The sequence below is a fragment of the Scyliorhinus canicula genome, chromosome 7, assembly GCF_902713615.1.
Source record: "Scyliorhinus canicula chromosome 7, sScyCan1.1, whole genome shotgun sequence".
NCBI lineage: Eukaryota > Metazoa > Chordata > Chondrichthyes > Carcharhiniformes > Scyliorhinidae > Scyliorhinus > Scyliorhinus canicula.
In genome coordinates, this window is record NC_052152.1 from 67,996,239 (window position 1) to 68,021,628 (window position 25,390).

Genomic DNA, 25,390 nt, shown 5'->3' on the forward strand with positions numbered 1-25,390 from the left:
CACTTGAGCTCTGGAATGAGCCAGTGTCATAAATGTTCAGGGTGACTGTCACATTGACTGCCATCGGGAGTGGGTGTCCTCCTCCATAACCCCGCTGAGCCAGGTGCACCACCATCTGCCACAGGCTGCACACGGTCTCCCAGGTGAGCTTGAGTCGTCATCGGCACACGCGGTCCGGCAGTTTGTTGAAGGACAGGCGTTGATGTTATACATGAAGCCTGATGTGGCACTACCTTCACACCTCCTCCTCGGCTTGTTGGATAGCCGGCACTTGAGCCTCACCGGTTAGCCCCTGTGCTTCTGGGGCCGGCTCTTCTTGTGCAGAGTTTAAAGACACATTTAATATGAGTCTGGTTCACGCCCAGGGTGTGTGAACCGGATTGCGTCGGGTGCCGCGGGCCAGGAACATTGCATACCTAGCACGAATCCCTTTTAGAAGCTCTGCCATTATTCTCCGGGAGTAGTGAAACGTGTGCTGGGTGTAGCGGGGGGAGGCTTGGAATCGCGTCCAACATCACTGACTGTGCGGAAATGTTTAAGCGATATGCATACCATAGCTGAATAGAGCTATGTGGACACAGTGAAGGGTGTGCACATGGCTGGCATGATTGGCAGGTGTGTCTGGGTGAGGTGCAATATATGGATGTCAGAGGTCAGTCCTGAGTGTCAACATATGCTTCTGGGTGAGTGATGGGATTGTGGTGCATTGAGCAATGTTAGAGGCATGTGATGTGGTGGGTGAGAATTGCGTGGTTCAGATGTAGTCACCCATCTTGACCACCAGAGTAAAGTCACTAAACTACCTGTGTCATTGCTGCCCGGTTTGCGGTGTGTTACTCTGGCATTTTTGCCAGCTGATCCTACACTTTTCACAGTGGTTATTTTCGAGGGCTTCCTATCTCATGCCAGAAACAGAGCCTCCTTCCTGGTTTCAACCTCTCAACAAAGTGTGTCCTGGGTGATGCCATAAATTCTGGGATCTCTTCTTGATTTGTCATTGTTTCTCTTTCAGTGGCAAATAACAATTATATTCAGTGCATAAAAGAGGGACTGTGCATTTAAAATAGGACGGCTTTCCAGAACACATGATTACTTACCAAAGCTATTCAGCTTCCTGGGAATGCTGAGGGGAAGCCTGCACTGAAATGAAGACCAGGGTTGCGCAGGAGCCACTCATGGCCATACTAAAATCATGGAAAGGAGGAAGGACGATGAATGTTTTGCCTTATCCGCCTTGTGTTTGATAGATGTAGGCGTGCCAGGAATGGTGGTCCACAGTCCCCTTTATTGATAGCACTTTCCCCAAATTTAACATATGAGATTACACTTCGGAGCAGTGATATCTTATGCCATATGCCATGATCCTTACTGCTTTATTGTGGCTTTTCTAACCTTCATGTACTACCACTCTCAGCCAGCGCCGGCCCTAGGGTTGCTGGCGCCCCGGGCAAGCTGAACTTCGGCGCCCTTGGGGGGGGGGGGGGGGGGGGCGAGAGGGGGGGGGGGGCGAGGGGGTGGGGCCGAGAGGGGGCGGGGCCATGGGGGGCGGGGCCGAGGGGGGGGGCGGGGCGGACCCGAGGGGGGGGCGGGGCGGGCGGACCCGAGGGGGGGGCGGGGCGGGCGGACCCGAGGCGGGGGGGGAGCGGACCGAGCGGGGGGGCGGACCGAGGGGACGGACCGGGGTGGGGCCGTCCTGGTGGAGTGCGGCCACCGCGCATGCGCTGGTTGGCGCCGGCCCAACTGCGCATGCGCGGGACCCGAGTCTGGCGCCCCCTAGCACATGGCGCCCCGGGCGACTGCCCGAGTTGCCGGTGCCTTGAGCCGGCCCTGCTCTCAGCACACCTTGCCACTTTATGCTTGGAAAGTGGTGTACTTACTTGATCCCAGGTTGACTGTTTAATTGAGACCATTCTATTTCAGTTCTAGTGTTCAATCTGATCATCCTATCCCAGATTTAGTGTATAGTCTGATTAGTTCAGGCCAATGCCACCTCATGTTATAGGTTACCATTTCCCTCCCTCCCCTTTCTTTATTGTGGTTGCCAAAATCTTCATGGACCTCGAATTTCCATTTTGTACAAATCATGCTAATTAATGTAAATATGATATTATAAATATAATATGATTGCCACTTCATTCACAAAATCTTCTACTTGTATAACATTTCATTTATCATTTGGAATTTCTATGCGGGACCTAATAACATTTGAGACATTTAACTCCCAAACAATAATATTTATCATATTGCTGAATTATTGAGGACACTTCTGCTGCTCTTTCTCAGAACTTCAAACCTTCCATTTTTACAAATCTATTCATATTAATTTATGTCAGAAAGTAATGAGTTAGCTTCCGGTTAAATTTATTTTCAAATAATTTGTGTAGTTCATGTGGTTCAGTTAATGGAAAATAGCTTTCTCCTTAACCAAAGGTATAAACCTACAGTTAGATGTTTCTGTACTTACTGTAACATGGGAGTTGGACTGACTAAATGATGCAGGAGACTCTGTTTTGTGAATACTATGATTTTTTGAAACCTGCAATGTAAAATGTCACTGCAGCCATGCTTTGATCTGTAGTCAATATGTATAAAACCAGTGAAGGGCCCTTTTTTGAAGAATGATATTAAGGGTTATCTGTTGCATTCCATTTTATTCTTTGTTGTATGTCACAGGCATCGGTTGCTTTGCTGGAAGCTGAAACCCTGCAGCAGTACAAGGGTTAACGTATGGTGACGTTACTGGATCCAATCACATTGTGTTGTTTAGCAGCTGGGATTAAAAAAATGCATTCATGAAGCAGAGTGCAAAAAAATGCCCCAATCCCTGCAATTTACATTATTCATGAGAGGGGTAAAATCAATTTAGCTCATCACACTAGCCCTGTACAGCACCATGGTTGGGCGTGGCCGATCACTTCATTAATTATGAGATGGGCTCAAGCATTTGGGCAGCATTTCGAAATACAAATTAAATGTTTTGCTTATTTTTATGAGAATACGTGTAATAAAGAAACGTTCTTCATTAATCTATCACATCCTTTTAACATGGAACTGCGCAGGATATCCTTGTTATAAATGCTGGATAAGAAATTTAAATGTATCCTACAAGATGTTGAAAAAAATTCAGTACTTAAATTGTTAATACTCCAAAAACGTGCACACTTAGACAGTGGCCATTGAGGGTACGGAAGAGACGCTTAATATTTAATGAGCTGTCTGGGAGTGGTGGCACGGGTGGGTGGGTGGGTAGGGAGGGGGAACTGGTGGGAGAGTATGCTGATCAGCAGCAGTTGACTGTGCAGCTGTCGGCAGTGCCTGTGTGAGCAAGAAAGGGAGTGAAGGAGTGAGAGAGGAGCAAGAAAGAATAGGAAGGAAGAGAGGAGAAAAGGAAAGGGGAACAGGAATCATGTTGTGCTGCATTAGAAGAACTAAACAGGTACATTTTTTTTGTTTTTTTTTCAGTTCTTGAAACAGTATTTCTGCAGTGATCTGTCTTTTTGCAAGTTGAAATTGAAATACTTCGAGGAATATAGATGTTTGAAATCCAGGATTTAAAAAAAATATTGACTTAAAATTTTGGGACTACAAGATATGAGATATCTGCATGAAAATGCAGGGACTGAAGAATAAAATGTGAAATGGAAGATGTACATCATGTTTTTATGTTATTTTTTTTAAGCTTTGATAATAAAACCTATTCTAGATGAATGATTTAATCTTTTAATGACTACAATGCATTGGAAGATTGTTATAATTCATGTTTGGTTCTCAATTCATGACTGATGAATTTTAAGAATTTTTTTCCACAGCTAAAAGAGTTAAAATACCTGAATGCATCAGGTTCAGTACAGCATTTGGATTCAGCCTATTGAAAATACCTTTTCATTTGATATTCAACAAGCATAATGCTACATCTATGGGATTTTAGCCAGTGCACAGTTTAAATTACATTTTAGTTGAAACAACTATGCATGAGTGCAAATTTACCTAAAACATTCGCATTATGATGCACAAAGGTCAGGGCTACTGGATTTACAAAAAATAGAGTAACAGTTATTCCAACAGTGAGCTAGTGTGTTGATAGGGATGAATAGCCATTTAAAAAAAAAATATGGCCCGTTTGTCAGTTAATTAATCGGGTCTTACCCACTGGAATTCCAGCTTGTGATAATCGTATGATTTGGCTGCAGAGGTAGAGCTTTGGGAGTGGCACCTACTATATAAGGCTAGCTAACACAGAACACTGGTCCGTGTGGTGGAGTCATTCCGAACTCTCCTTTGTGTGCTGAATATATTTTTAAGATAGGGTGGTTTTCCATTATTAATGTATAAAAGAATAATGCTTTAAATGTGAAGACTAAAAATCTTAAAGAGGATAGAATAAATTGAACACGCAGATGACAATGTGAATAATTATTTTATAAAGATGCTCAAACCTTAATATGTTTTTGACACAGGGTAAAAAAACTACATAATTCTGTTATATTAAGTAATGTTTTTTGCAATAAATCTTATGGATAATAAGATTTTGGGAAAATGCATCTGGTGGGTAGGTGACCAACGCCAACTTTATAATGAGGATTTGAATGGCTGATCACAGCATGAGCAACAGCCTTCTATGTCTCAGTCTAGTTATTGGATTGGTGGATATAATGGTCACATATGACAACCAATTATTGTATCTTGTTTACAGTAATTGTGCTGAAAGTGAAGGGAAATATTCCTGAAAAGCTCAACTTGCAATTTAAATGGCATGAATATTCTGATTCACTTAGGTTACAGATTAGGATAGTTGTTTTCTGGTCAGTATATGTGTATTTATTAGAAAGCACAATAGAAGTTTCATTAATCAATTCAATCAGGATGGTATAATTTAGTTATAGTACAATTTATTTAAAACTGGGATAAGATAAAATTAAATTTAGACTCTGACGCTGTCAATGTAGTTCAAGGTACATCCATAACCTCACCCCTAAATTTGAACGTTATTATCTTTGAAATCAGATTTGCGAGATGCATTATTGTACAGATATCTAACCTCATAAATCTTTCCTTTAACACCAGAATTGTAAATTGCTGGAGGAGCCTTTTTTTTTCAAATAAAGGACTTTACAACTGGATAATATACATTTCAAAAAATACATAATATATCTTCCGCTAAATAGGAATATAAACATTTTATTGACTTTGCATCCTACACAGGATGGTTAATAGAAATTATTTGAAAAAGGTGTATTTTGCTAGTCATAGAGTATTCTCATAAAAAGGCGTTGACTGCAATAAAAGAGAAATGTGTGCTGAGTGACTGGTCTTTGCTTCATGCCTGAATTAATCTCAGTATTTATTAATCATCAATAATGCACAACAGTGCGTTCATTAGTTTCTAATTCAATTCATCCCCTATGGTTTGGCCTGGACTCAGTTCAGGTGGCTGAAATGTCCAACCAACCTTTAACTGCCCTAAGCATTGCAAATCCATCTTTACAAGAAAGCTTTATGCTGAATTGGAAAATTACTTTTGATTGCTGTCTCTAAAAAGGGAAAGAAAATGTTAGGATGGGGAGCAGTATTAGTTTGAAGTATCCAAATAAAGTGATGACTGGTGAATGTTTAATCATTCCTAATATCTGCAGTCCTCCTCTGTTAGCAACTAGGTGAGAAGGTTTGATTAAGCAAAAAAAAAAGGTTTAACAATCATTTCTTACATGGTTGCAAAAGGACAGCCCAACTAGACAATAAAAGACTGACTTCTGGGCAATCTTAATTGTACCATAGGATAATTGTTATTCCTGTAAGGCTGTTGGGAGCGTTCTCTGTATCTGAAGAAAGTGGGTTGCCAGTCCCCTAGAGAATTTACATCATCATTTCTGAATCATGCTGATGATGTAAACCTTTGTGCGATGTGATGAGCTTTTGTTACACAAGAGATCTAACTTGTTTGTAGATAATCTTCTCAGAAACTAAAATGCAAGTGCTGGTTATAAGAAAAAAATATTTATTTTGTTTTTGTGTAAGCTGTATTCCATGCCAATGAAAAATGAAAATCATCGAGTTTCCAGTATATTTTGTAATGTGTTAGTCTGTATGATATTTCAAATTTGGATGAAATGGACACAATATTTGTCATTCAGACCTTTACCTAAAGGCATTCAATTGCTTGAAGTCCATCAGGATTGGAATCATTAAACCCAATGCTGCTCCTTAGCAGTTTTCTAGGAGCCTTGGTCCACTGGCAGACATATGTAACTGTGTCTCATTATCTTTTTGACATTTAGCTGAATGGGAGAGGCATTCTGATATCTTTCAGCACCTGGATTGTGTCAGACTTTTCAACAATCTTAAAATAATGATTTCAAATTATTTCCTCTTGGTTATTTTACTTGCACATTGTTAGTTAATCAGTGTTTCGTTTTGTCAAGCATTTCATCTGCAATTTTCCAAAATTAAACCTATATTGAGGCTTATAAACCTCACAGAAAATATACAAATAATACAAATCATACACCATTGGTTGGCCATTCTTGAGTCGACTTTTCACTGAAAAGGTAGTCATAAAAAGAAAAAGCTACTACTGCAATAAACTCTGTTTCTGGTTTCTAATTATATTGGAAGGCATATCCCAGTTGAGGGCAGACGCCTCCCTGTGGGAGGGCAAGAAAAGTTGGTTGTGTGCCTTCTGGCAGACAGCCAAGACGTACATTATGGAGATCTGGAAACATACTGCTTTTGTAAGGTGTGTCCCCCAGGCAGTGCTAGTAAAGGGAAAATATTAGGAGGACAAAGAGAGTAATAAAGCCGTATAAAATGGTGCATACTCTTAATGGGGGAAAAAGATGTGCATTTCAAAAATGATTACATTTTTATTATCATATTTTTCAGGTATTAATGCTATTACATTTTAGAATTCAAAAATAAAAGAAATTATGCATTTTGGTACTATTCAATAAAGGGACTATTTGAAACGTTAAGTAATATTATAAACTAATGAAATTCATCCTCCCCTTCAAAGCTGCCTCTTTCTTATTTCATCTATCCTTTTTTATTTATTTGATTCAAAATTCCTTGTCAAGGAAAGTTCCTTGAACTGATATTTAAACATTTGTCGAACAAGATGCACCTCGGTGGTTGCAAGAGGCTAAAATACTGCATAATGAATTTGGAAGAAAGCATAAAGCTGACATTTGAATCTGTTTAATGAGACTAAGCAATGCTTAGCAGGGTTAACATTAGGATTTACTAAATAATTCAAGCTTGTGCCAGAATGAAGCTTAAATTGTTCCTCTGCACTTCCCTACAATCACGATTAAGCAAGTTTGTTCTTTGTCACCTAATGTAATAGATTGAAGCTTCAAAACTATTTTCTGTCCTCCGATTCTGTCAATGATGCCCAGAGCAGATGCTCAGTTTCTACAATATTTAAGGCAAGCAGATTCTATGCTGCTCATGATGGATCCTACAGACCCCACTGTCGGTATTGTCACTATTGTTTGACTACTATGTGCGGCTATGACTTCTGTTTTCAATAATACTTTCAAAACACCAGATCACTGTCATGATTTCACAGACATACGGCATGAACACTTGGCATCTTGTGACTTTCAGCTTTACAATCCAGAATGGTGCAATGTAAAATCTACCTCTAGTCTATCACAACTGACCCCAACTGGACTTTGCTGAGGAGAGCCACTGCTCTTTTTTTCCCCATTTACTTGTGATGGGCTTCCTGACAGTTAAAGCATGGATTTGTCCTTTTAGCTGCAAGGGGCTGCAAAGCTGTTTTACATCTACTCAGTAGAAAGTTAGAAGGAAGCTACAACAGTGAAGAAATTTTGGACAGGTAGACAGCATAAAGTAACAACAGAACAGCTATTTCCAGTAAGGAGGCATATTAGTATTCCAGAAGTAATCACATTTCTTTCATGTATTTGTACAGGTGCAAAAACTCCTCACTGTCATTTTGTCTGTTCCAATTCTGTTTTTCTGGTGAAAATGTCTTTTTCATTTTGCAACAGGTTTCCATTATTGACACTATTGCCTTTTGTATTGTGATTATGGGTCTGTTTTCTTAAAGAGGTTTGCTCACGAACTGAAAAACAAACTTGAATGCATTGCACTTGTTGCTTCATTCCATAGTCCTTGCTGGTGATGAAGAAGAAGAAGAAAAATGTTAAAATTACCTTGAGCATCAAGCAATGAAGGCCTTGTAACATTTAACACTTGGGTATGATCATGCAGCAAAACCACCATCATAAAGCTCAATATTGAGTGATAATGGTGTTGAAAATTATGTAGAAACTCATGACCCATTCACACTGTGCTAGTTAAAAGTAGATTTTCAACACAGTTGTATTGGTGCAATGTGGGAATCAAATTTGTGAAAATGGTGGGAATATAAAGTTTCTTAAATACATGCTATTGAGAGAAACTATAGAACAAAAATAATTTGACTCCATTTTTAGTAAGTGAGCAGATGTATGAGTTAGGAACTCACCCACAGCTCCAGAAATAAATCCCGAGGCTTTCTTAACTTAAATCCTACTTCATTTGGGCAACAGTGGAAAACCATTTAACTACCTGTCAGCAGCAAGTAATTGGCTGGATTGTGGGTCACCCTGCAGGTGAGCCCATGATCGAGGAGGGTGGGGTCACAGCAAGGGCCAGGTTGAATACTCCAACTGTACCTCGTCTCAAAAGAATAGTTTATAAAATAATTCAAACCTTTCCTCTTCTAATCCAAGCCAATTTACTGCTGGGTTGACTTAGCAGGAAGCACACTATCACTTCCCATGTAGGCTAACTATTAAACATTACTGTCAAGTCCCGATTACACTCAACATGGAAACTGCATCTGCCAAGTTGGACGGGGTATTCTTGCTGCATGCTCAGCAGACTAGGTGAGAATCTGAATCCGGCAACTCCTGGTGGCCTCATGTCGGGTAAGTAATGCTGAACCATTTAGCGTGGATGGTTTCCACCAGGTGGGTAGGGTTTAGGTCACTCATTGTATCTTTAACCCATGGTGCAGAGCAAATTAATTGTATACTTGGTATTCATAAATAATAAAGTTAAATATTACTTTCATTTGCCAACCTCCTCCACCTTCCAGGTGATCCTACTAGGAGATCCACGGTTATGGTATGTCTTGTGCCATCCCTATACATCCTTGGTAACTTGTCTGCAAACACTCTGTGATGTCCATCATCCAACTACATCGAGGTTGACCCTACTTTTGGCTGCCTCCATTTTGCTCTTTAGGAAAGATCTCTCTCGCTTTTCAGCTTTTTAAAAATTAATTTAGAGTACCCAATTATTTTTGTTCCAATTAAGGGGCAATTTTAGTGTGGCCAATCCACCTAACCTGCACATCTTTGGGTTGTGAGGGTGAAACCCACAAAGACATGGGGAGAATGTGCAAACTCCACACGGACAGTGACCCATGGTCAGAATTCGAACCCAAGTCCTCAGCGGCGCAGTCCCAGTGCTATCTACTGCGCCACATGGCCAAAATACTGACATTTTCTTTTCTGGATGTCACTTTTCAAGTTCTTTTTGTTTTCAAACAGCTTTTCATTTATCTTATGGTCTGTATAAGATTTTCCAGCACTGAGGCAGAAAATATGTTTCAAATAAGTTCCTGAATGAAGTGTTTTTCATGTTAGATAACATGCGGACAAAACATTTCCTATTTGTTTTTAGAAAAATCTGTATGAGCTAACCCAGGCCACCATCAATTCAGCATGATGGATATGAAATGGACAAGGTATCAGCCTGTTGTATCATCAGACAGATATTATAGAAAGCATTTAAACTATCCAATCATCAAAATAAAAGCATAATTAAGGTGCACTCTTTGTGAAAGCTAATCACTTCACATTCTTCCCCATGGACCATGCAAGGCATGAAGATAGACCTTCAACAGACCTGCGCTTTGCCAGAATTTCTGGCCTCATGCAGATGCAGGGCATAATTGACTACAAATTATGTACTTCAGTGGAAGAGACTGGAATCTGTATGAATATGGTCGGTCTTCAGTCACTGAATGACTGCCTGTTGTGCTGATGTAACTGTGCAACAAACAGGTTTCAACATACACCTGTCTTCAATTCCTCTTCTATTTGACCCTGCGCATAGGGTGAGAAGGTGGCTGTTTCGGAATAATGGTTATCCTCTCCGGACTTGGCAACTGAACCGTCTCTGAAATCCAACCAATGTGTAGAGATAGATGGGGTATTAACATTGCCATGCCTCCATTAATGCATTACCCAATGCTGACCTCTCTAATAAATCACTTTTGAAAGGTCATGAGGTCGTAATTTCTGAGCTACATGCATTGATTGCATGGCAATGCAACTTCAGGTACAGTGCGCTTTGCCATCTCACCTACCAATCGCACTGGGGCTTTATACAGAGTGGGGAAGTGAAAATGGTTAGAATTAGAGAAAATTGCACATATTGCAAAAGAGCATTTTCCCAATGAAGAACCAGGCTGTATTATAATTTAGTGAGGGACAGTATTGAGTATTAAGTGAAATAGTTAAAGGACAAAGTACCCAGTGACATACATCCTCTTGCTACATCCTCTGAAACAGCTTTTTTTCAATCTCAGGGGCAATCCTATCATTGGGTGATTGTGTAAAATGATACATGAATCAGTGTCATCCATTTTACACTATTGCCAAAGTCAGAATTACTAATTCTGTGTTCAAGATCGCCACGGAAGCCTTGGCAGCTATAGTATGAAGTCCATCTTCCTGTACAGGTCTTAGCTGGCATTGTGATCTGGTTTGTCGAGCAAAAGGAAGGGAGTGTTAGTGATACTGGAGAGTTCTGAACATTTGTGTGTGAGGGCAGAAGAGTTTGTGTAGATAGTATGTCGCAGGACTCAGAAGTGGCAGCAACTGCAGGCATCACTGAAGGTTGCTGCAATCAGTGAATGAGGAGAAAGTGAAATGGAGTACATTAAGATTTTCATTGGCGTTGCTGTAAATTTATGCAGAGCTCTGCTGACTGACAAGAAGGCTGGGAATGAAAGTCTCACTTTAGCAGCTTGATTCAGATCATGGAACCTTTTTGCATGGCATTCAAGGCCAAGGGTTAAAGTGCAGGTATTCGTGGTGTGATGGGCACCCTTCTCCCATTCTTTGGAAATAAAATATTCCTCTTCCTTCTTATTTCCTCCACTGAATGCTCCAGGGTATTGATAGGATATATGAGCACCCTCCCAGTAGACATTTTCTGTCTTTGTCACTACATATATCACTTCCAGCTGAGCTCGACAAGAAGTACTCAAGATCCCTTAAGAGATGCCAGCAGGAAGAGAAATCAAGTCCACCTAAAACCCTCTCCACAATGGGGAAGTTGTCCAATAATTGATGCAATTGTGGTAGTTTGCCCACAAATTTAAATAAGGCCAGGCCTTGACAGTGGGGTCATGGCTTATGCTGACATCATCAGGCAAGCATTGAGTAAGTTGCAAGTTTCCTCCAATATCTTTTACATAATATTTTAAAGTCTTAATTTTTTAATGCTTTTTTTTATTCCATGGAACTTGTATTTGGATCCAATTTAATAGTCATATTACCATCACAGTATGATAGAAGAAACCATTTAATCTTTGCCTAGAGACAAGTCTTTGCAGACAGGCAGCCATGTTTACCACACTTGTATAACTTAGATGGTTGGTAGGTTGGTAGGTCGTGCTTGATCACATGCGGGCAGCTGTGATGTGTTCGGCAATAATGCATGTTGGACTGAATGGTGTCTGAACAGATATGGTACCGGCCAATCTGGATCATTTTGTACAAATAAATGATTGTGCCTTTTTGACTCTAATTTTTCTTAAGTGCAAGTTAGGTAACGTTCTGAGCTCTGAATCAGAACGCCAAACCTGGAAATGAGCACATAATCTAGGTTGACACTTCTGTTTCAGTGCGGAGGTGGCATTTTACAGATGAAATCTTAAAATAAGATCCTATATGCTTTATGAAGAGTAGGGTTTTTTTCCTAGCCTCCTGGCCAACAGTCAGCCCTCCAGAAATATAATTTAACTACCGATAGTCTGACGATTCATGTACTGAGGATGGGAAAAGCGATGCATCAGTCTTCCTTTCTTACTCCGGTGACAAAGGTCTTCCTGGTGTGCGTGAACAGCTCCAGCATTTCTAGGGAAGAATTTTCACGTTAATTTGCAGAGCTGCCACTTACTTTGTAGAATATTAGAAATGTAAATGAAACAAGTGAAAACCATCAACATTCCAAATGTTAGAATGGGAGTTAAGCTTTGGTTTCAGGGAGACTTGTCATACCACCAGGGGATTCTTACCAATTTGTAAACATATGGTAAGATATGGTGACGATATTGAAGATGTGACCGCAAACAGTGGAGCGTTAAAATTATGCATCAGAATATGGCAGCTAGCCACTGTGCAGATTTTCAATGGGCTTTTTAAATCTCTAGATATACAAAATCAAACAATTATCTAAATAAGAAGACAGGATAGGGTTGTCCCCAGAGAAAAGGTTCAGTGAAACAGGAGGGAGGAGAATATCTGGAGTCTCCTGGATAATTCAGGAGGGTTGAAGGCTCTGTTTAATTTTGTGGTATCCTTTAGAGTTCAGGAAGGCAGTTTTTGACTTCCACCCAAATCGGGTGACGTGTGCAGAACCTTCGCACTCCCCTCCTGAAACCAGTTTCTGGAGACCTACTTTCAACTTCCCAGCCACCTTTTTAAGTCGGCATAATATTGCTGCTGGTTTAGAGTGGGCCACGTTGTGGAAGGGCTTGTTTCTGCTCGGCAGTAGTGCCAGAGTTGTGTTGTCATAGCAACTCCAGCAGTGCAGGGAGAGGGTGCAATCAGACAATAGGCATACAATCAGCTCGCAATCAGATAAAATGCACACAAGTTTCATAGAAACCAAAATGTCCTTTTTTGAAAAGTAAAGTTCATTAGCAATGAGACAAGGGCATATTTGTGATTTGGTTGCTTGTAAAATAGGCTTTCAATGGGTCGGAAAGAGCACTGCGGTTCATCTGTCTGGTCACAAGTAAACATGCCATCAAGTCAGTCAGGATTTTACCGTGGTGACATCAAGATGCTTGGAATACATTTGTGTTTGTATAACCTGAACTACAACAACAACACAACTTGCATTTATATAGCATCTTTTAATGTAATGTCCCAATGTGCTTTCACAGCAGTGCCATAACCCAGAAGGAAAACCCAGTTCAAAATTTTCAATGATTGGTATCATTGGCACCATTACTGCTGGAGTTCATGTTCATGTTTTCAAGAAGAGTTCGGCCAGTACCAGTCATTTCCAATGTAGAGTAACTAAGAGGTTTGAGGGGGGGCAATTCAAGAGTTTAGGGCCTATAATTGATGGTACAGCCACCAATGATGGAGCAATTAATATCGGTGATGATAGTGAGGCCAGAATTAGTTGAGTGCAGCTATCTTGGCAGGTTGTGGGGCTGGAGCAGATTACAGAGATAGCGAAGGGGGAAGGCCATGGAGGAACTTGAAACAAGGATGAGAGTTTCAAAATGGAGGCGTTGCTTAACTGAGAGCTAAAGTGGGTCAGTGGGTGATAGGGGAATGGGTCTTGCTGTGAGTATGAACATGAGCGGCAGAGTTTTGGATGACTTCAGGTTTACGGAGGGTAGAATCTGGGAGGCGAGCCGGATGTGCATTGGAATAATCAAGTGTAGTTGCAGAAGGCATGAATTAGGGTTTAAGCAACAAATAACACGTGGTAGGGACGCAAAGTTGAAGGTAGAAATAGGTCTTACTGATGGAGCAGATATGTGGTCGGAAGCTGATCTCAATGTCAAATATAACACCAAGGTTGTAGACAGATTGGTTCAGCCTCAATTAGTTGCCAGTGAGTGGACTAGAATCAATAGCGAGAGAATAGAATTTGTAGCACGGACCAAATCAATGGCTTCAGTCTTTCCAATATTTAATGGGAGGAAATTTATTTTTATCCAATACTGATTGTCAGAGAGTCTATCAACAGTGGAGGAATCGAGAGGGATGGTGGTGAGGTAGAACTGGATGATGTAGAACATTTGTGTGCAAATAACATAGGAATACATGCATGCTTAAAAAAAAGCAGTATGCTATGTTCAGAGCTTAGTGACCCCACAAAGCAATCGCTCAAAGCCTGCACTTCTGTTGCATTTCAGTTGTAAACAGTGATGACCATGGTGGTGACAGGAAGTAATCACATCCCTTAGATTAAGTAGCACAGTAGTAAAGTTCATGCAAAGGATAGCGGTTTGAAAAAAATAAAATTAAAGACTCTTTAAACCATAAGACATAAGAGCAGAATTATGCCGGTCAGTCCATCAAGTCTGCTCCACCATTCAATCATGGCTGATATTTTTCTCATCCCCATTCTCCTGCCTTCTCCCCATAACCCCTGATCCCCTTATTGATCAAAAACCTATCTATCTCTGTTTTAAAGACACTCAGTGATTTGGCCTCCACAGGCTTCTACGGCAAAGAGTTCCACTGATTCACCACCCTCTGGCTGAAGAAATTCCTCCGCCTTTCTGTTTTAAAGGATCGTCCCTTTAGCCTGAGATTGTGTCCTCTGCTTCTAGTTTTTCCTATAAGTGGAAACATCTGCTCCAGGTCCACTCTATCCAGGCCATGCAGCATCCTGCAAGTTCCAATAAGATCCCCCCCTCATTCTTCTAAACTCCAACGTGTACAGTCCCAGAGTTCTCAACTGTTCCTCATATGGCAAGCTCTTCATTCCAGGGATCTGAATGCACAATGAATTTATCTGAATGCACAACGCATTTGAAACAAGAAACTGACCTAATTGCACAAATACAGAAGAATGGGTTTTATATAATTGTTATTACAGAGTCGTAGTTGCAAGGTGACCAGAGTTGGGAAATAAAATTCCAGCGTACATAACATAAACAGACTCGAAAAGGAGGAAAAGTATCCCTGCTAAAGATAAGCAGAAGGACAATAGTAAGAAGGTACCTTGGCTCAGCAGATCAAGAAATGGAATCACTCTGGGCGGAGATTAGGAATAACCAGGGTCAGAAAATACTGATAGGAATGGTCAATAGGTCCTCAAACAGGTTTTTTTCCTACCATTGGACAGAGCAATAATTGGAACTTGTAAGTCATGGGGGTCTTTCATTTTAGTATACAGTGAACAAATCAGTGGTCGTCTGAATTTGCAGAATGCTTTCACACCTTCCAAGGATCATTGTGGGATAAAGCTATTTTTGATCTAGTATTGTGTAATAAGACAGGGTTAATTAATAATCTGAATGTAAAAGACCCAAAGTGATCAGAATACAATTTAATCCCATATATAAGAGTGACATATTCAAGTCCAAAACAGGAACCTGAAACTGAAATAAAGTTGAACTAGTCAAGGTTGACTGGGTAAATTGACTAAAGGTTATGCTGGGAAATAAACAGTAAGAAACATTTGGATAAAATTTCAAATTTTTCAATAAATATTTTTCTCATTAAAAAGCAAAAGTTCAGTGATAATCCAGCTGTGACTTACTGGGGAAGGAAAGGCTTATAATGTTGGGAAGAATAGTAGTAAGCCTGAGTATTGGGAAAATTTCATAAAAGGCATGCAAAAAGTGATAAAAAGGGAAGAAAGTAGAATATCAGTGCAGTAGCCAAGGATATAAAAACAATTTGTCAGAATTGTTACAAGTGTAGGGTAGCACGGTAGCAGTGGTTGGCACTACTGCCTCATGGCGCTGAGGTTCCAGGTTCAATCCCGGCCCCACGTCACTGTCCGTTTGGAGTTTGCACATTCTCCCTGACTCTGGCAGGTCTCACCCCCACAACCCAAAGATGTGCACGGTAGGTAGTTTGGCCACGCTAAATTGTCCCTTAATTGGGAAAAAAAATTAATTGAGTACTCTAAATTTAAAAAAAATAGTATTTTTACAAGTGCAGTATGTTAAAAACCGAAGTAAATGTTGGTCCCCATGAGGGAGAGATAGGGGAAATTATAAAAGGGAATGAAGAAATGGCAGAGACATTGAACAAATATTTAGTGTCTGCCTTCACAGTGGAAGACAGAAATTATACACTAGAAATAGAGAGTAAACCAAGAGGGTAATAAGATTAAGGAACTCAAAGTAATTAATGTAATCAGGGAAATTATTAGAGAAACCGAAGGAACTAAAAGCCAACAAATCCCACTAGTAATTCTCATCAGTTTTCTGACCCTTGTTATTCCTAATCTCCACCCATGCTGATTCTGCCTCAGAATCTTCTGAGTCAAGATCCTTTCTTATTACTGTAATGCCCTGCATCCTAGGGTTCTGAAAGAGATAGTTGCAGAGGTAGTTAATGCACTGGTAATGATTTTTCTAAATGCCTCAGTTCCAGAATGGCCCAAGCAGTTTGCGAGTCAGGGATTGCAATACTGCATTCAAGAAAAGAGAGAGAGAAAATAGCCTGACGTCAGTCATCAGGAAATGCTGGAATCTATTGATAAGGAAGTTTTGACAATGGACTTAGAAAATCATAGAATCAACAGACAGAGTCAACATGATCTGACAAAAGTTAAATTGTTTTTGACATTTTATTTTAGAGTTTTTTGAGGCTGTAACCAGCATGGCATCCAGTAGATGAACTTGGCTTTCCAAAAGGCATTTGATAAGGTGCCTTACAAAACGATAATGCTCATCATAAGGGCTCGTAGACTTGGAAGTAATGTGCTCGCTTGGACAGACGATTGATTAATGGACAGGAAACAAAAAGGAGGAATAAACAGAATATTTTCAAACCAGTGGGTTGTAACTATTGGAGGGTTCAATGCTGGGACCACAATCTTACAATCTGCATTAAGGACTCAGGTGAAAACACAAAGGGCGTGATTAAACGGAAACATTTCTTTTTTTTTAAAGTTAGATTACCCAATTATTTTTTCCAATTAAGGGGCAATTTAGCGAGGCCAATCCACCTACTCTGCACATTTTTGGGTTGTGGGGGCGAAACCCACGCAGACACGGGGAGAATGTGCAAACTCCACACAGACAGTGACCCAGAGCCGGGATCGAACCTGGGACCTCAGCGCCGTGAGTCGGTTGTGCTAACCATTAGGCCACCGTGCTGCCCTAACGGAAACATTTCTAAGTGTTATTTTGGACGACTTTGGCAGGATGTTTCCCGCTGATATTTTTGGTGAGATCCTCACCAGTATTTACCCACACTTAGTCATTTTGTTTGGACCTTGGGCAGTTTCTTGCCAGCCTAGCCCACACTTGACAAGCTCCTCTGAGATCGCGCCACCATTTTGAGGGTGCACCGCTCTAAGTGAACTTGAGCGTCCCCACATCCCCCATCCACAATCATTGTCATGCTTCACACACATGGGCATTACTCCTCCAAGTGAGGACACCCAGCTATGTGGTCGCTGAGGCCTCCCCCTTTCAGGACCCCCAACCATAATATCACACCCCCCCCCACAACCCTCTTTCATGAGTATGGCCCCCCTCAGGCCCCACCCTTTGCAGTGCTGCACTGCCACCCTGGCAGTGTCACCTGAGCACCTTGGAAGTGCCAAAGTGGTGGTGCCCAGGTGCCAGAGGGAGAACCAGGGTGCTACCCTGCCCTAAGACCCAGGGGTCTCCAATGGGCTGGGAGACCCTCCCAGGTATCGTTACACCTAGTCCATGTTTGTGTGGACCAGTGCTAAATGGCGGCCAGGTTATCTCTTGCTGGGGAGCCGGTTAGTTTCCGGGAGGCCATTAGATTGGACCTGCATCTCGCAATTGAGGTTGAGATTGGTCTTAAATGGTGTCAATTGAGTCTCGCAACATTTGGGCGGAATCCGGAACCCGTCTCTGGGAGCAAGCTGGTTCGATCGAGAACGGATCGTGCCTGGCATGGATCCCAATTTTGGCACCTCCCGCTATTTAACCGACGTGCCCGGATACGCGCTGGATGCAACATGGCTGTTCGATCACATCCTTAAGAGTAATACATCCAAGTTTGCTGATAGTCCAGAGCATGAGAAGGTCACAGAGGTGGCAAAGCTATGTAGGGCGTGATTCACTGGCCTCGTTGCACTCTTGCTTGAGCAAACTGAGGTCGGTGAATAGCGGGAGAGGCAGAAAATGAGTACCGCGCCAGGTGCCAAACAATATGTGATGCAACCGGCCTGCTCCGATAGGCAAAATCGGGATCTCGCTGTAACGTGGCGAGAAACCAATTACCCCACATAAACCCTATTTCCATACAATTAATGGGAGCCACACCTTAGCCAATGGCCTCCTGTCATTCATCGGCCTCGCCGATTAGTATTCCTTTTTAAAAATGTGAACCTGACGGAAGGGCTTCGGCGGGGAGCCGAGGAGACAAGTAGCCATCTTTGCTAACAGGCAAAGAACCCAGGGTCGGTGGGCTTGACACCCCAGTGGTGGGCGGTGGGTGGGGGACCCTCGGCTGGGGCTAGGAGGACCCTCGGCTGGGCTAGGCCGCCATTGGAGGCTGGGGGGGATGCATTGGGGGGGCAACCAGAGGATCAAATGCTCGCGGTACCACCATGCCTTCACCTGGATTGTGTGTACCCATTCCAGGGGCAATCCTTGTCCCTTCCTGCTTGCCCCACTGACCACCCATAGCCCCACCGACTGCCGAGGCCTCTTGCCGTACAGTTGAGGTTATTGCTGATGTGGAATTGGCAATCGTGGTTAAGTGGATTCCCGTGGGTAGGTGGGTCACGTAGCATGTGGGAGTCATTGCCTAAAATCCCAATCAAACCGCAATGCCTGGACACTGTACTTGAACTCTGTGGGAGACAACACTACACATCCAGCAGCCAACATACAAACTCCCAGGGGATGGGACACAGCTCCGGGGACATGTCCATGGCCGGAGCGTAAGTGCCACGGGGAGGGGACTGGCACATGGTTCAGATGACATTATGAGCAGCTGTCTGGGGTACAAGTTCTGGGGTCCAGTGAGGGGGGTGACTGCTGCGGCCAGGTGTGCATGGACAGGGCATGCTAGGTGGGGGTGGAATGAGGGAGGTGATCAGTGGGGGAATGGAGGGTGCTGGTGTGGAAGTCATCACTGTTTGTCAGTCCTGTATCCTCTCCCAATGCCTTACAGATATTGAATGCTATGGCAGAGATTTTGAACCCAGATGTTTCCCTAGTGCTGCTGGTGGCCTGGGTGGCCAGATGGCGGTAGCAGCAGCGTTGGCAGATGCTGAAGCAGCGGCCCATGTGCCAGACCCCGCCCCAACCCTGAAGACCTGGCCGCCCATCAGATCAGGGAGGGACCTAGAGGGGGATTCCCACGACGGCCCAGCATGTACAGGCACCACTGGTCATTCAAACAAATGATGGTCAGCACAGGAGGCTCCGCCCCAACAAGGAGATGGTGCGACACCTGTGCCATATCCTCACGGACATGGCTCTACATGGAGGAGGAGGACACTTACATAGAACATAGAACGGTACAGCACAGAACAGGCCCTTCGGCCCTCAATGTTGTGCCGAGCCATGTTCACCCTACTCAAACCCACGTATCCACCCTATACCCGTAACCCAACAACCCCCCCCTTAACCTTACTTTTTTTTAGGACACTACGGACAATTTAGCATGGCCAATCCACCTAACCCGCACATCTTTGGACTGTGGGAGGAAACCGGAGCACCCGGAGGAAACCCACGCACACAGGGGGAGGACGTGCAGACTCCACACAGACAGTGACCCACCCGGGAATCGAACCTGGGACCCTGGAGCTGTGAAGCATTTATGCTAACCACCATGCTACCCTGCTGCCCCAATTGCTCCCAGTTGCCATCAATGTCACTGCAGCCTGAACTTTTATGTCTCTGGATCATTCCAGGGCTCGAGTGGGGCCCTGTGTGGTATCCCACAGGCCACAGCCCACAGGTGCATCGGATAGGTCATGGATGCCCTGCATGCCCGGGCAGAAAGCTACATCATCTTTGACATGGTCCAAGCCAGCAAGATGGCCAAGCTGCAGGATTCTTTGTAATCGCCAGGATGCCCCAGGGCGTGAGGGTAATTGATGCCACGCATGTTGTCCTGCGTTCACTGGGCCATCTGGAGTGCTCTATGTTAACAGAAAGGGGTTGCACTCCCTCAATATACAGAGCATGTGCGACCACCAGGTGAAGATCGTGCACGCTTCCTGGCGAGTGTGCATGATAGCTACTTCCTGGGGCAGTCGATCATCCCCGGTCTCTTCAAGGAGGACCCCAGGATGGGTGGCTGGCTCTTAGTGGAATAAGGGGTACCCGCTGAGGACTTGGCTAATGATGCCAGTATGGAGGCCGGAGACCCGAAGCGGACACCAGGTGCAATGAGGCCCATGTGGCCACCTGGGCTGTCATTGGACTCCTCAAGATGCGGTATTGATGCTTCGACCGTTCCGGTGGTGCGCTCCAAACACTGCCCGCAGGGTCGCCCACTTTGCGGTGGTCAGCTGTCCCCTCTACAACCTTACACAGCAGTGGGGTACGAGCTGGAGCTTGGTGATAGGGAACGTGTGACCACCTCGGAGGACGAGGTGACGCCGGACCAACAGAGGCTGAAGGACGAGGCCAGGGAGACACCAGAGGACTGGCAGCAGCGGCGAGGGTCTGGCAAACCTGACGGGCCAAGGAGGCCCTCATACGCACCCGATTTCATCTGGGATGTGGCCTGGGCGTTACCCCGCCACTCCCATTTCCCACCCTTCCAGAGTCCATGTCGCATCACTCCAGGGTTCTGGAACTGTGTCGGCACTGTCAATGGGTCATTGTCGAGGGCAAGAGGGTAATGATAACCCCAGAGAGCTGAGCGCCAGTGCTCCTCAATCTATGCCAGTCTGTCCCCTGCCTGTCTGCTGAGCGTTCGCTCACACCCATCACCTGCAGTGGTGTGCCCGGGCAGGGGACATGCCTGGATAGATGGGCCAAGAGTTCGGGTGTCAGTCTGCATTGCGGGAGAAAGTGACAGGTGTCTTACTGGTTATGGTGAAGGGTGTTTATTGTGTTTTACAATTCCCCGCTCTCCCAATGATACTGCCCCCACCCTACCCCCCTTCCCCGGCGCCCTCCGTGATCGTCGATGTGCCTTGCCTTCCTAGCTCTACTGCTACGTCTAGGTGTTTCCCCAGAATGCACATCAGAGGTGGAGGCAGCCAGCTGCTTACCCCATCCCGTGGCCTTCAATGCCCCTGGCGGGCATCCTCTCAGGGCTCTGGATCTGGAGGGCACCAGCTCACTTATCGGCGGCACATGCTGGCCTGTCCCGTCATCAGAGGGGTAAAACTCGGGAGAGCTGGTGGCCACCGTCGCCACTCCATGGGACGGGTCCAGGTTGGCATCGGCATCCCCTCCTCTCTCTCGGTGCCCATAGGGTCCTGGGCAGAGGGGCAGCTGGTTCGTGCCCCAGGTGCCCTGGCATCACCTGTCTCTGCCAGCCCTGGTGGTTCATCATGGTCCGCACCATCCTGTTGACGCCCTCGTCGATGCTCCTCAGTGACTGAGCCATGCTCTGCAGTGCCTCGGCAAAGCCCATCTGCAACTGGGACAAGCTCCGCAGTGCCTCGGCCGTTCCCATCTGAGAGCTGGACATGTCTTGCAGAATCTCATCAAAGTCAGTTGGTACTGGGTGACATCCCTCAACGAGATGGGCATTCTGCCGAGACCCTCAGCCATGGCCATCACTGACAACACAATGCTTTAGATACCTCCACTAATGGTGCGGGCCAGGCTCTCTATTACAGTCGACACCCTAGCAGCATTGGCCTTGGTGCCACGAATTGCCGGCGACTTCTCCTCTGCCCGTAGCCTCTGGGACTCCTCCAAGTGGCTATGTACCTGCTGGAGTGAAAAAGCGTGAAACTTCTAAATATTTATGGTCAGAGGAACTTGGAAGTATTCGTAATGGGAACACAAAATTTTCATTCAGGTACACAACTGGGAAGTCAAATGGGGATGTTAGCCCTTTAATGCAAGGGGATGGAAGTATAAGAAAAACTTGTTGAAAATTGTACAGGGCTTTGATGAGAACAAAGCTGGAGTTCTGCACACTCCTTTAGTCTCCATCTCTAAGGAAAGATACAATTGTCTTAGGCGCGGCACAGCGAAGATTCACTAGATTGGTTCTTGGGATGAAAAACTTAATATCCCAGGAGTTTAGAAAGATGAGCGTTGAGCTCGATGAAATCTATAAGATTCTGAAGGGATTTGACAACACGGACACTGAGAGGTTGCTTCCACTAACTGGGTCATCTAGAACATGAGCATCAGTCAAGTTGAGAGCTCAATTTAGAATTGAACTGAGGAAAAATTTCTTCACTGAGGGTTGTGAATCTTTGGAATCTTTGGATTTTCTACCCCAGTGGGTTGTGGATGCTCCTTTGTTGAGGATATTGTCAGCTGAGAGAGATTTGTGCTCCCCCAGGGAATCAAGAAACACGGAAAGTGGGTGAGAACGTGTGACAATGTGGAATTGAGGCAGAAGATCAGCCATAATCATGTTGAACGGTGGAACACGTTTGAGGGGCTGCTCCTATATATTTCATTCATATGTGTTTATTAAACAACTGACACGAGGAGGAGGTTGCATGAATTTGGCCATCCTCAATGATGGTGAAGCAGGGCAGCACGGTGGCGCAGTGGATAGCACTGCTGCCTCATGGCGTCGAGGTCCCAGGTTCGATCCCGGCTCTGGATCACTGTCCTTGTAGAGTTTGCACATTCTCCCCGTGTTTGCGTGGGTTTCGCCCCCACAACCCAAAGATGTGCAGGGTAGGTGGATTGGCCACGCTAAATTGCCCCTTAATTGGAAAAAATGAATTGGGTACTCTAAATTTATTTTTAAAAAACACGATGGTGAAGCCCAACAAATTGAGTGAAAAATACGAGATGTACAGTAAATGTGCCACATGTATGACACATAGCAGCCTATCCCTGAGGTTCTCCCACACTACCCACCCCTGTCCCATCAGAGATGCCAATTCTATACACTCCATCAAGAAACAAGTATATGCGCTTGATACCACAAAGGTGTTTGATCTTTATAATGGAGCAGAAGGCATGTGCTCCAGAATGCGTTCCCGACTAGCCAGGCTGTTCTACAAGAGGCGAATTGCTGGCACCTACCCAACAAAGCAGAAAATTGTCCAGTAAAAGTGTGACCATTTCAATTTGAACAACTAATACCACATCAATGTACCATGGATCATCAGCAAAGTAATAGGTGTTGTCAACATGCTATCAAGTAGCACTTGCTGACTAATAACCACTCATTGATGTTCAGTTTGGAATCCATCAGCAACAAGTCGCTCCAGGCTCATTATAGCCTTGGCTCAAGCATGGTTAACATAGCTGAATTCCAGTGGTGAGGTGATGCCCTTAACTTCAAGGGATTTGACCAAGTATGGCTTCAAGGAGTCCCAGTTAAAGTACAGCCAATGGGAATCTAGAGGAAACTCTCCACTCTCTTGAGTCATACTTGGCATCAGGGAAGATGGCTGTGGTGGTTGGCAGCCAATTATCTCAAACTCAGGACATTGCTGCAGAGGTTCCTCAGGATTGTGTGCAACCATCTTCAATGGCTTCATCAATGGCCTCCCCCACCAGAAGGTCAGAACTGTACACTGATATTCACTGATGATTATGTAGTGCTCAGCTGCATTTGTAATTCCTTGTTTAATGAAGCAGTTTGTGTCTGCATGCATCAGGAAGTGGGCAACATTCAGGCTTGGGCATATAAGTGATGAGTAATATTCACACCATACAAATGCCAGGCAATAATGATCACCAACAAGAGTGAATCTAACCGTCGCCCCTTGACATTTTAAGGCAGTCATGTAATAGTAATATCCAGAGATCCAAGCTAAAGCTCTGTGGAAATCGGTACAAATGTCATCATGGCAACTGGTGGAATTTGAATTGAATTAATAAAAATCTGGAATTAAAAGCTAGTCCCAATAATGGTGGCCATCAAACCTTTATCAATCCCTGTAAAAACTCATTGGGTTCACTAACGTTCTTTCACGAGGGAAATCTGCTGTCCTTACCAAGTCTGGGCTACATGTGACTCCAGACCATCAGAATTGCAGTTAACCTTTAACTGAAGTCTGAATTATCCAGCATGCCATTTAGTTGTCTCAAATCACTGCAAAGTCTGACTGCACCTGTTCAAGAAGGCTGCTCACCATGCCTTCTCAAACTCAATTAGGGATGGGCATTAAATGGTGCCCTTGCCAGCGATGCCCATATTCCATAAACAAATAAATAATGTTTCAAAAATACTACAATCAACATTCTGGGATCACCATGGACTAGGAACATTACTGGACCAACCATATAAATACTGTAGCTATAACAGTGTCAAACAGCAATTCTGTGGCAAATAACTCTCCTCCTGACTTGCCAAAAGTCTTCCCACCATCAACAAAGTACAAGTCAAGATTTTGATAGAATCTTCTCCACTTGCCTAGATGACTAGCTCTAAAGCTGTCAAGAACTCTCAACGCCCAAGAAGCTCAACACCATTCAGGACAAAGTAACCAACTTGATTGACACTCCATCCACCACCATTAATATTCCCTCCCTCCGCCATTGTGCACACTGTGATTGCAGTGTGCACCATCTACAACTCTTCTTTGACAGCATTTTCTTAAATCCGCAACCTCTGTCACCTTGAAGGACAGAGGTAGCAACTGCATGGAATGCCACCACCTCCATGTTTCCTTCCCAAGATACAGACCATCCTGACTTGGACATATGGAGCGCAATCGAGCGGCCTTGTCGCCCCTGACTCGGTGACGCGACAAGGTCATTAAATCTCACAAGATGCCCGCGCGCGAGATTTGCGACTCTCTGAACACCTCGCGAGACGTTGTGATCTGGATCTTGTCCTCACTGGGCAAGAAGCAGATTTACATATTTAAATGAGCAATTAGGCTCACTTAAATATGTCGACGGCCGGTGATCCTGAGGCCGGAGAATGAACGCCCGTGCTGAGGAGACCTGGCCATGGCTCCGTTTAGCACTCGTCCACACAAACTTGGACCAGGCTTAAGGGCCCCTTGGGAGCCATCAGAGGCCGCCGGGTGGTCGGGATCTGGGCAGGGTGGTACCCTGGCTCTCTTGCTGGCACTCTGGCAGTGACACCCTGACACTGCCAGGATACCCAGGTGACACTGCCAGGCTAGGAGGGGCACTGACAGTGCCAAGGTGCCTGGGTGCCAGGTTGCCCATGCGAGGGATCAGGTCCCACTCTTAGGAGGTCTTTGGGCTCCTCCCCCCACCTCATAACTGGTGGGGGTGGCCCAGAGGCTGCAATGGGGAGTCCCGAGGGCATTCGAGTTCGAGAGATTGAGGCGGTGCAGGAGGCGAGGCAAGTGCAGCCTC

The 25,390-nt window shown here is 44.3% G+C and overlaps 1 protein-coding gene across 1 annotated transcript in view; it reads left to right on the forward strand.

Moving 5' to 3' along the window:
• The first annotated feature begins 3,261 nt into the window (after positions 1 to 3,261).
• gap43 (growth associated protein 43) overlaps positions 3,262 to 25,390 on the forward strand; it is a 295,571-nt gene continuing 273,442 nt past the window's right edge. The window contains exon 1 of the mRNA XM_038802216.1: positions 3,262 to 3,436. Coding sequence (XP_038658144.1) covers positions 3,407 to 3,436 — 30 coding nt within the window. The 5' untranslated portion in view covers positions 3,262 to 3,406. The remainder of the gene's footprint in view (positions 3,437 to 25,390) is intronic.